At 37.9% G+C, this 12493-nt stretch overlaps 1 protein-coding gene across 1 annotated transcript in view; it reads left to right on the top strand.

Moving 5' to 3' along the window:
- The window catches only part of LOC148280671 (apolipophorins-like), a 108577-nt gene that overhangs the window by 31944 nt on the left and 64140 nt on the right, over positions 1–12493 (top strand). The window contains 14 exon segments of the mRNA XM_088228026.1: positions 217–382; positions 888–951; positions 954–1072; positions 1986–2138; positions 3276–3423; positions 4086–4206; positions 5158–5320; positions 6627–6830; positions 7094–7273; positions 8380–8567; positions 8709–8820; positions 9373–9515; positions 10574–10836; positions 11413–11688. Coding sequence (XP_088084152.1) covers positions 217–382; positions 888–951; positions 954–1072; positions 1986–2138; positions 3276–3423; positions 4086–4206; positions 5158–5320; positions 6627–6830; positions 7094–7273; positions 8380–8567; positions 8709–8820; positions 9373–9515; positions 10574–10836; positions 11413–11688 — 2300 coding nt within the window.

Here is a 12493-nt window from a genome sequence, read left to right as displayed (position 1 = left end):
AATGCATCTTTAATCATTGTGAAAATATGACATATTGGCTAATTTATACAGCGAGGTTTTTGTGAGAATTTACTTCAAGGGCACATTACACTTGGACTAATATTTTGTATAAAAAAAATCTGCGCAACTGGCCCTAAGCAATGCAATAACATTCTGATGCAAAGATAAGTTGAAATATGCGCTATTATAAAGAACTTATGTTGTTTTTGTTTCTAGGAATGTGTTCCTCGACGCTCTATTTCGCACAGGAACTGGGGACTCTATTGAAGTGTCTATCAACTTGCTTCAGAAGAAAGAACTGACTCCTCTCCAACAGAAGTTGGTCCTTATCTCTCTCGGAACTGTGAGACACGCGTCTTCAAACTCGCTCAAGGCCGCTACGGTAGGAACAATTAATGTTTTGTTTGTATTATAGGACAGGTGCGCGAGAATTGATTTGACGTTAAATGAGAAAGATGGATTACGAATGAAGTTATTTATTAACCAGTTACACACGAGTTAAATCCTATTATTTTGAAGAGAAGGAATTTACAATAGCGAACACTGGCAGGGAGCTGGTGGTCAGGCGACATGAAATGTGAATGTTCTTCCGATGCACGACGTTTAATATCTTGTCCGAGCTGACGTTGCAGCGGATTACGCGTTGCGGGCCAAAGCGGTGTTGGCTCTGTTGGTGATGCTCTCCACAATATAAATAAAACAAATATTATTACTTTAATGGTTGGATAATTTATATAGCGCCAAGGGCGCTGTTCAAAAAGTAAATATCCCAACACGTCTTGCAGCTACAGAGCTCATGGATGATTGGGATTCTTGATCCTCGTTTCCAATTATGATCTATTTTAATTATAACAATAAAATTGAAATAAATACATACTTATTTTCAGGCTCTCCTCGATAACTCTGCCCTGCCTAACGATGTATTCCTCGGGGTGGGTGCCCTTGCTGGAGCATATGCCGCGACCACAGGTGCCATGGCAGTCCATCTGACCCAGGAGTAGTTGCTCTTACCAACAAGTTGGCGTCCAAGATTGGAGATTGCAAGGCGGCCAGTAAGAAGGCCGAAGACATGGTAATTACAACGTTTATTTAAAAACTTCCCGCGTACACCCGACTCCAGAGTCGCAATTAAAAACAAAATGTTCATCGGTACATACCGAGATGGTATACTTAACTTTCCTACTCTCTCTATCTACCTCAGTATGTTCTACCGACCTGTTGATAAATGTTTTCTTCACGTTATCTCAGACGTCATATGATCAAATTCACCCAATAAGTGACGCAGAAACTTTACTCCGCGTTCAATGCTAAATTAAAATTAAAGTATAATTCTTTTGTATTTTAAATAGGCTTCTGTGATAAAAAGCACACACAAATGATTAAAAATTCAAATAAAATGCAATAAAAGCAAAAAGTGCCGGCTTGAACTTGATTTTTATACGACATTTGACAGTTGCTAAGACGGTATGGTTAACTTTCCGTCAATCACACCTACCTATGTATTACAAAGCCAACTTTATCGATACGTCGATACGTGCTCTCAGAATAAGAAAAAAATTATATTTATTTTTCGTAATGACAATACTTTTACTAAATCTCAAAGGACACGTGGTCTTACGCATGCGCTGTAATTATTCCGAATTTTCAAACCATCTTTTTATATTATTTTGTACACTTGCCAAACACAAGAACCTGACTCTTTTTGGCAAGTTCAAGCAGAATTGTTCTATTTTTTATTTGTTGATGAATTGTTTTCATGTTAAATAAAGGCTTGCGATTAAAAAAAATTAAGGTAGAGGGTCGGTAGTGTATCTTCGTAATCCGTTGGAAGAATTTATCTTCAACTATAACGTCATGATTAAATTATGACGTCCTTAACTTCCCACTATAATCGCGACCCTGGTAAAGGTATACGACTTAATTGTTTTAAAAAATGGTGGATACATTTTGCATTCCATTACAATTAATATTTCTTCTTTTATCAGATTGTCTACGCACTCAAAGGACTGCGGAACGTACATCACTTGGAAGACTCCGTTGCCGACAAGCTCGCACACTGCGCTGGAGATAAGAATGTTCGTCAGCGCGTTCGAGTTGCGGCAATGGAAACCTTCGCCGCCGATCCCTGCATCGCCAAGGTAACGAGATACTGCTGTTCTTCTAGATTTACGTCTTAGTGCCGAAGCATAGTGGCGAGTGTCTTGCGGCGCGGCGCGGGCGCAGGACGCGGCGCGGACTAGGTGTCCGCGCGCTTTTTGGTCATGTGTTGGGTGTGCTTAACCATTTTATTGCAATAGACACCGAAGATTTTTATTTGTTGGAAAATTCTTTTTTTAATAGCAGACCCTGAGATTTGGACATGGTACTAATGAAATTGATTTAGAGACGGAAAACATAGGAGAAGTTTTCACTCTATGAGAAATCGCGACAGTAGCCTATGGATTTTTTTGAGTACACGAGTCTCCGACTCCCTGATAAAGTCTGTTCTTCGGCAAGTTCTGCAAGGTGAGGCTCATCTTCACCTCGTATGCCTGTGCAAGCTCCCTGACCCCGATCATCAGGTCGAGTGGCATGAATCTACTCAAAACCTGAGCTGATATCAGAGAGATTGTTCCGTATCCCTTGCATGACCTGATAGCTATTTGTTTTTGGATGGAGTCCAGTTTCCTAGGGTTGACCTTTTTCTTACTTAGTATTTTATATACCATACAACACGGTTGTTTGCAAATCTACACAAGTGGCACATAACGTCGTGTCACGCGCGTCGCGTTCAAACTGGTTTAGCTTTCCCTCGTAACGTAACGTGACGCCGCGAAACGCTCGCCACTGTGGCCATGCACTTTAAAAAAAATTGAGAGTAAAAATTAATACTTCAAGTAAAATGCTATAAATGACTTTCAAAAAAAAAGTTTTTATGATCGTCGTGACTATTTCATGATGTTTTGATTTTTCTGTGAAATTGATTGCATTTTTATCATAAAATACTGTTCTGAGAGGACATATGCCGCTCCTCTCGTTGCTGCACAATTAATAACACTGATCTAAAGTCACGCAATCCGTTAGCGGGGAGGTACATCGGGGGGGAGAATGCATGTTAAATCTAATGAATGAAATCCGGATTTTTGTGGTTTTTGCTGGAAATAAGCGACCAAATAGCAAAAAAACACGCGCTTGAACTGACCAACGTATAAATGCCCAAATTTTATATCCAATTTCCCGCAGTAGTGAGCTTCTTCATTGAAATAAATTAATATCAATAAAATAATTGTTTCCAGTTGAAGACAACCGCTCTTAACATCATGAAAGATATTCAGCAAGATTCAGAAGTCAGGATCAAGGCCTATTTGGCCCTGCTGAATTGTCCTGATGCTAAGATCGCCGGAGAAATAAAGACTCTTTTGGACAATGAGAAAATCTACCAAGGTTCGTTAAAAATGCAACTTATTTATTTATCTCTTCACCATCATAATTCCCTTTTTCCGCCCAGTCATGCATAAGGCACTGCATCGGGTACATGACACATATAGGTAAGGTGATCAGTCCTACGCTTCAGGTGCCAGTCCTGGAAATACCACAGTCAAAATAACCATGACCATCCATATTTCTAGTTCTCTCAGTAAAGCTCGCATAATGAACGCTTTTTGATTGCTAAATACGCAATATAGCGTTCTCTACGTGCGTTATACCGTTCAGAATACCAGCACCGGACTGCTTTTTTTTTATTCGCTCTACCTCCTGGAGAATGGTTTATTTGTGGATTTTTATTTTTTGCATGCGACTAACACTCATATACGGCCACACTGATGATCAAATGCCAAATAAAAAAATACCAACAAACATGATGATTTTCATTTAGAACATTAATGCGACCTTTAGCATTACCCAAAACACTTGATTTGGTTGAGTTGACCAAATCATTTAACATTTAATCATCAGTGATCATACCATATATCAAGCAAAGTGTAGTCGCATTCAAAAATAAAAATCTCCAATTTAGTCTCAGATGTAATTCACTAATGTGTTTTAGACAATTTTCACTCTCTGACTTTTTTTGTTTTGGTTGTATATGATTTTAATTTTTACAGTTGGATCATTCATCACATCATCTCTCCGTAATATCAAGGCCACCACCAACCCTGCCAGACAAGCTGCTAAGGAATACTTCGGCTCAATCAAGCTGACCAATAAGTTCCCACTAGACATCAGGTTAGCCAAATCATTAGCAAATATCTCTTAAGTCATCATCATTCCATGCCCACTCTCTAGTTGGACCATATGGTGTTCACAAATAACCTCTAGCCATATTTGTAAGCCGACAGCTCCTATCCATCATCCCAAGTCATGTTCGCGTCCCAAAGTTCTGACATAAACTGCCGACAAACAAACGGCAGCCTACGTCCAGGACGTTGAGAACCTGATGCCTTGTAAAGTAGGCAAGCTTGGTTAAGGCTCTCAAGAAGCATACGCAGTATACGGTCTAGCCAACCACTTGACAACAGTTATCGTCGTAGTTTTCTGCGTTCATTATCTTATTTCCTCATTCCTCACAAAGTCGAACCACCGCACACCCAAGATTCTTCTGAGAAATCTATTCTCAAAACTCAGTACGAGTATAATGTTGTTTTTGGGCCCTAGCGATATTAAGACAGACAAGTGGAATTTTTCTGCAGTTTCTGTCAACAATTTCCTGAAATCTTCATAAGATTTTTAAAAAAGAATCGCATCGTGTGCGTACTCCAAGTCACACAAATTAAAAGGGGAGTTCATGTCTTTATCTTGGGCAGGTGCTAATAATTTATATAAGTTAAAATCCATCAATACGATGAACAAAAACGGTTTGAGGACGCAGCCTTGCCTCACTCCAGTGGAGACCCCAAAACTATCAGTCAATGAGCTGCCAATTCACATACGACAATTTCTGTCTACGTTGAGTGCTTTTATAATAGCGATAATCTTGGAAATAATTCCGTACCCACCAAGAATTTTCCAGAGAGATGGTCGATGCGGACTATGAAGCTTTTAGCTTTGGAAGGATTTAAAATATATAGTGTTAGTTTTTTTTGAGACTTGGAAAAGGAACAGTTGTGGTTTGAAACCGGTCGTCATATAAAATTTACAATAAACAATAAAATTGAAACAATTTTTCTCTGTTTCTAGGCGTTACTCTCATAACTACGAAGTCAGCTACGAAGTGGAGACCCTTGGAATCGGCTCTGTTGCTGAGGCCAATGTCATCTTCTCCCAGAACTCCTTCCTGCCCAGATCTGCCAACCTCAACTTGACTGCGGAGATCTTCGGAAGAGAAGTCAATCTTATTGAGGTAATGATTCTTCAAAATTTAAATTAATCATGATCATATTGTATTAAACAATGGTCATGCGTCATGCTTTGCACAATAAAATAAACATGAGACTTTTGTGTATAGAAAAGCTCTGAAATGATAACAGGACAATATCATTGTACTTACTCGTAAAACAACTCGTGCGCAAGATTTAATCAAAAGAATATTGTGTCGTGAAATGTTTTGTAAATGTTTGAACCAAGATCTGCGCGCGCACCCCACGCCGTGATACTGTTAACTGTCAACTTCAACTGCCAACGGGTATTTGTTAATGCTTGTGTCACGTTATTTATCGAAAGTCTAATTTGTTGCACTGCACTTTTTCATTACACGCTTGACATTCTTTTCTGGAATTACTGATTTTCAATAAGGTTCTTGATTCATGTTGTTTTAGAAACCTGGTGTTGATTGTTGATTACACAATAATATATTGTTAGTCGTCAGTAGTCACATTGTCACAAGATAGCGAATTTTGTCAACTGTGAAACTGACCGCCTGTCATGGTGCCAAAAACATCTATGAACTGGCGCATGTTTGCGTGCAATTTTCAATCCCAGAAAGACCCTTTTCACACATGCCACGCCAACCCACCCAGCCCGGTAATTTTACCGGGTACGCCCTACAAAAGGTGACACATTTTGTATGCGTTTGTAGGATGTACACGGTAAAATTACTGGGACGGGTGGATTGGCGTGGCACGTGTAAAAAAGGCCAAAGTGCACTGCGTAAAACAGCGTATTAAATGGCCCAATATTTTGCACAAAAACTATCGCAAAAGAAACGCGCAAGATTACCATTGCAAAACGAGCTTTACAGAGGAAAATTGTCAAACAAGAAGTGAAAAATTATTCTGAAAAATGTTTTTTATAAGATATTTTATTTGAGAACATTTTATTGTATTAATTTTAGAAATGTAATATAGATTCTGCAGTGCAGATAAGAAAATACCTATTTACCTTCTATGTGAATGAGATGTTTTATACAACAAAAAAAGGGGCATTCTCGGGGGACTACTAGTTAAAGAGCTCGCCTCCTGCCTAACAGCCCGATACTTTATGGATCTGTTGTACTTGTAAGGGGAGTTTCAGCAAACTGAGAACTCCCGGCCTCCACACAATAGCAATAGGCTCTTTAAAGACCTGGGCTTAGAAGGCGAGAATTCATTTATGTAGAGCCCTCACAATAGATCTTCACAAGTCGCAGTAACGTCAGGAGCTTGTATAGCACTGTCCCTCATTTCAAAGAATAAGAATATTGTAGGACTGCAACTTTTTTTAATTTCCAGTTGGGGCTTCGCCAAGGAAACTTGGATCGCGTAATCGAAGAGTATCTTGGTCCCCATGGAGTCCTCAGGACCCAAACTCCACAAGAGACTTTCAATCAGCTGAAAAAGACTGGCACCACCATCTTCGACAAGTTGAACCAGAGATTGAAGGGCGCCAAGACAAAGAGGGACGTCTATTTGCAGATGGCCGAGCTTGGGAAGAAGGTAAATCTACAAACTTTTTATGAAGCGCACATACTCTATATGTTATATGTATATTAATTGACTAATAATACTGGCAGGTAGTGTCATAACTATTGACAATTACATAAGTATTGTAAGACGAAATCAAATAAAGATTTTTCTATATAAGAAAGTTTAGTGGTTTTTCTTATTAAAAAAATGAAAACTCTAATTTTTACCGCGCGAACGAAAACATTTGTATATCCTTTTAAAAAAAATACTTAAATATGTGTTTTTTTCGCCAGTTGAAGACCGATGTCCAATCATACCATGGAGACTTAGATCTTGATGTCTTTGTGAAGCTCTTTGGAACTGAGAGCATTTTCTTGTCCCTCGGAGATGACCAGCATACTTCTATCGAGTCCTTGATCGACAGAGTATTTGATTTCTTGGACTCTGGAATGTCTGATGCCAAACAGTTTTCGGTGAGTAAATTTTCAATTGTGAGTGAATTATTAGGGGGCTGAAACAGGCAAAAAAGTGGGCGTGGGCGTAGCTTCTAGCATAAAAAAAAGAATTGAAATACTTTATAATGAAATACTTGAAAATATGTACGCTAAGAAAAAAAGTAAAAAGTTTACCATAAAAAATATTGTTTCTATGTATATTATAATACGTAAACACAGACAACTGAGGGCAAACATAGAAATCAAACAGAGAAATCTCCACCAAAAACGAAAAACTAGTTATTGATGCCAAAATAATAGAGTAATTCAAAATCGTCTCTAAATCTTGCAGATTTCAATTATACTACTTGACACCGCAAATTTAGCATTCTCCATTGAGTTGGTGAATATAATTAGAAATCATTAGTAATTATTAGAAATCTCACAATTCTTTTTTAAGTTGCACATTGCATTTAATTGATTAATACCTCGGCAACTACTAAAAATATTAACGTGAGGTTGTTTTATGATTATTATGTATCTTTTTTGGGTGATACCGTGTATGTTGGATTTGATCCGACGTTTCGGCTACCATTGCAGGAGCCATCTTCAGGGAAAACTGTGTGAAAAACCTGAAGATGGCTCCTGCAATGGTAGCCAAAACGTCGGATCAAATCCAACATACACGGTATCACCCAAAAAAGATACATAATATTGATAACAGTGACCGTGAAAACCTTCGCACTTGTTTTATGATCTTCGGTAAACCTTAACACAAATAAAAAATATGTCTCACGTATCTAGGTATATTAAATAAAAATCTAATTAGATTACTAAGAAAGACATATATAATTTTAATAAGATGAAAAGGTAACCTCAAAGGGGGACACAGTGACTCGAGGGAGTTTTTTTAAAGGTTAAAAGTCTTACAAGACTGTAAACTTCAACATTTGTCTTAACAACTTTAAAAATGGACTAGATTTGTTTTGAATTAAAATCCACCAACAACTAGCTCCGTTAAAATTAAAACAATAATAATAATAATCTAACCCAACTTAATCTTACCTAATCTTATCCAACATTACCCCATTCAACCACCAGACGATGAGGTAAAATCATAAATAAATTTGTGGTTTTTCTTTCAGCATGAGCTTCGCAGTCACATCTTGTTTCTGGATATGGAGTTGGCGTACCCATCGTCATGCGGTCTTAGCCTTAAGCTGAACTTGGAAGGAGCAGCCACTACCAAGCTGGAGATCGGTGGAAACCTCGATCTGAAGAAAATACTCAAAGACCCAAAGAACGCTAAAGTCGAACTCAAACTTGTACCAAGGTAAATATCACGTTCAATTGCTTTTGTTTATTAATTGACTTGTGTTTAAGGCAATATTGAATACAGTATGCAAGTAACAAAAATCAAGATATATTTAAATATATTTATATTGATTCTGTCACAACATATTTTTTTTCATAGTGCCAACATCAAACTGTCCGGAACTCTGTCCATCGATGCTGATATCATCGTCAACGGATTGAAGGTTGTCGCCAATATGCACACTTCCACTGGAACTCATCTTATCTTTAAAGTAAGTGGTCTTTGTAAATAATTATGCAGGATTTTGCTGTCGTTAGGTAAGTTCCTTTAACAGTTGGAGATTCGTATTTATTACCTGCTAAATGTAATTACAGGACAGCAGAATTGAATTAAACTAGTTGATGTAACTAGGTTAACGAACGGTGACTGAAAGATATTACCATGCGCTGTGGTTCTCTTATAACCCATGTTATTTTGTTCTTGATGTCTCTATGGCGGCAATAAAGCTAACGCACTCCGGAACAATGCTCTTGATTTGTATCCGATTTCGTCGTTTGATATTGTATTGTGTTAAACAGGAAATGCTATGTTTTTTTTCGGTCGACCTCTAAATATCTAGCAAAATAACTTGGTGCATGTTTGTGTCATCGATCTATGGTCGTTGCACCCACATATTGTAAAGACATTAAACTTGTCGTGCTGATTTAACAGGACAATTTATTTAAATGTACTCTCAAGAAATATGGAAATACTTAGTGCAATAATCCAAATAGTCAAGTTTAATATCACATCATAATGTTAACATATATATATTTAATTTTAGACTCTGGAGGGTGGTTTCGACATGCAACTTGGTCTCCCAGTAGAGAAGCAGGAGATAGTAACCGCTACAAATGAGATCTTCTTTTACAAGAGAGAGAAGGGACATCAAGACGTTGAGACAAAAGTAGAGTTCAATCCTGACGGGTAAGTGTTATAGAAGTTAAAAACTGTTGAACTATTGCGTGGAGAAGAACTGGCCAAAATGCTTCCAACAGGAAATAGCACGAAAATACTTTCAAGGTACTTCTCAGGTCCCAGTCAGACTTCCTACAGTGGAAGTGTTTGAAGGAGTAGGTCTAAATTCTTCTCTGCACTTTTCTGGAGTTTTAGTAAGCATACTTCAGGAGTGGACAAACATACGTTGTTCTATGTTTGAGGAACAAGCGGAAGAATGTTTACCTCACTTGGTACAACAGGGGAGTTGAAGTGTTTGACATTTCGATAACATGAAGTCACTGCTTAAACTTGGTGTCCACCTATAGAACATCTTTTGGGATTCCTAAAGCCAATGTTAAAACAAGTACAATTCTGGTCCAATGAAAAATCCAGTTAAGGTTGTTAATTACTTTTTATCGAACAACTTCACAACGCCTGCGAAAATGTAAATAGGTAACTGAATCAGTCAAATTAATCAAATATATTTTAAATACTATTGGGTCAAAGACTGATCCCTGGGGCACTCCGCTCAGAACTGTAAGAGTGTTGCTTTTTACATTTTTTTATATGTCTTTACGTTAAATAAACAATACATGTTTCAAGAAAAAAGCACGAGAAGAAAAAATACACGCTAAGTCTAAAATATGGTAAAATAAAAATAGCTAGTAATTACATTAAAAGGAAGCTTTCCTCTCTGAACTTTCTTTCAGTAACATAAAAGATGTCAGTATCTGAAGAAATACGGTTAGGTAAAGATATTGCTCTGCTTACTGGCATTACCATTGGCAGTCTGAGTCTGCAAGCAGGAAAATAAAACAGCCTAAGCCACCGATGTTTGAGGTAGTCATAAGGAACATACAGATTAACATTCTCCATAACGTCTTAGTTGATTGTAATACAAGCAAAAAAAAATATAAGCAAATATGCTCGTCTTCTATTCTCCAAACTACAGTATTTAAGCTTTCTCAGTGTGAAGTCTGACCCTATGATTTTCATCAAAAACATCATTGAGGCATTCTAATTTTCTTTGTAATTTTGATTTGCAGTCAGAAGGAGTTTTCTCTTTGCTTCGACCAACTTCAAGCATCCACCGGTCTGACATTCTGCGGGGAGCTGATTGCCCCATGGAACGATGTCACTAACAAAGGAAAGGGTGGCCCAGTGCTGCTCGGTCCTACTTTCCCCCTGAACGGCCCGGCCAAATTCTCCCTAAACATAGAGAAAGATCAGCTCAGCGGATTCCATATCCACGGACAGAAGACTTCAAAGACTGGACAACACAAAGTGGAACTGACACTAGAAGCCGAAGGTAATTGAAAATATTTTTTTTTAAAACACATTTTAACCCCCAATTTGCTTACGACCTAATACAACTTAACCGAAATCAAGTAAAGGTTATTACTAGAGTCTTTGCAGATTGTAGATCGAATAAACACCTTGCTAGAATGAACTTTTCTGAATCTTCTGGACGTAAATTCTGCAGTGCAGATGATGAAACACCTATGTACATTACATGTGTATGTGATACTTTATATCACAAAAGAAACCGTATACTTAGGAGACCACTTATTTGGATTCGTGCATATTTTGACTCAAGTGTCAAACCATCCTATCCTTGGAAATCCGGTGCCCTTGTTTTGAGTTCCACAGTCCCTGACGTATTTTCCATCTTGGAGCCGCGGCAGCAAGTCAAGAAAAATAAGTTCTTCTTGTTATATCATAACAAACAACACGCATGAAAAACCCTCTTCAAAACTGATCTAAGATAACGACTCTTTCAATGACTTGGTTTAAAACAGTCAAAGGATTTTGAGCATCAAGGCAAGAAGTGTTTAATTTTTTTTGAAAAGTATTGAAATTCATATTGTAATGCTATTTTCCTCAGGTGGTAAGAAGAACCGCAAAGTGTCTTTCTCCGTGGACGTGTCCCACGTTCCTCAACTATACTCGGTGAAGGCGGCGATGAACTCTCCACAGAAGTATCTGGAAGCCCATGCGGCCCTCATCAACAACGAGCACGAGATGACAATCTCTGCGGGAGCCAAACACGACAAGGACGACTACACGTTCAAGGCGGGACTCCAACAGGAAGGCCAGAACACGTACAAGCCGGTATTGGACTACAAACTGCCCGGTGACCAGAAGCCACTCAGCATTGAAGGTAAATACAAAACTTCTATGCTCTTTTTTTCTATAGGGTGTTTTCATGAAAATGCGACATGAATTAAAAAAAAACAAATATATTTTTAAAAACACCGCCAAAAGACGAAGAAAACTCGTAGAAAATTGAATTTCTGCCAACGGGTCAACTGTCTTTGTGGTTTAGTGGTTAAAACGGTTGAGTCACGCACGGAAGGTTCCAGGTTTGATTCCCAGTGAGAAAACAAAAAATAAAATGTGGGTTTTCTCTATAATTCGCTTTAATCATTTAGTTTTTGCGCTAATCCACCACTGCAATTGGGCCTCCTGGCCTGTTGTGGTGCAAATTCTAGTATAAAGTTTATGTTTTTTCTTTTAATTTCCTTTCCTTTTAATTTCTTAGACATTTTTGAGTCACACAAGATTTTGCTACAGATCTTAATTTCATCCATAACACACCTATTCTATGGTCAGCAACCGGAAACTTGAATGAGTCACATTTTATTCAACAATATTTTGAGTATGTCCAAATATTTTTAGTCCGGCCGGATCCTCCCTAAGGAGTTATTAAGATATGAATTTGTTGCGACAGAGAGGGAAAAGATTTTTGAGAAGGGTGTATGAAAGTCTAGGCATTTACAGGGGTTTTGTTTTATTGGCTGGTTTAAGTGGCCACATTACGCATTCACCATTCTGCCTATGTATTTTTACAAAAATATTGAACTTTTTGTACATAATGTTCATTGTACATTGGCGGGCTTATTGCCAAATGGCAATTTATTCCAACCAACAAATTAAATAAATGTTTTATTTTTATAATTTAAGTT

Source organism: Micrasema longulum, unplaced genomic scaffold (genome assembly GCF_059751315.1).
Source record: "Micrasema longulum isolate JH-2025_06_02 unplaced genomic scaffold, ASM5975131v1 h1tg000554l, whole genome shotgun sequence".
Lineage (NCBI taxonomy): Eukaryota > Metazoa > Arthropoda > Insecta > Trichoptera > Brachycentridae > Micrasema > Micrasema longulum.
The sequence above is the reverse complement of the archived record's forward strand: the minus strand, read 5'-3'. Positions and strand labels throughout refer to the sequence as shown.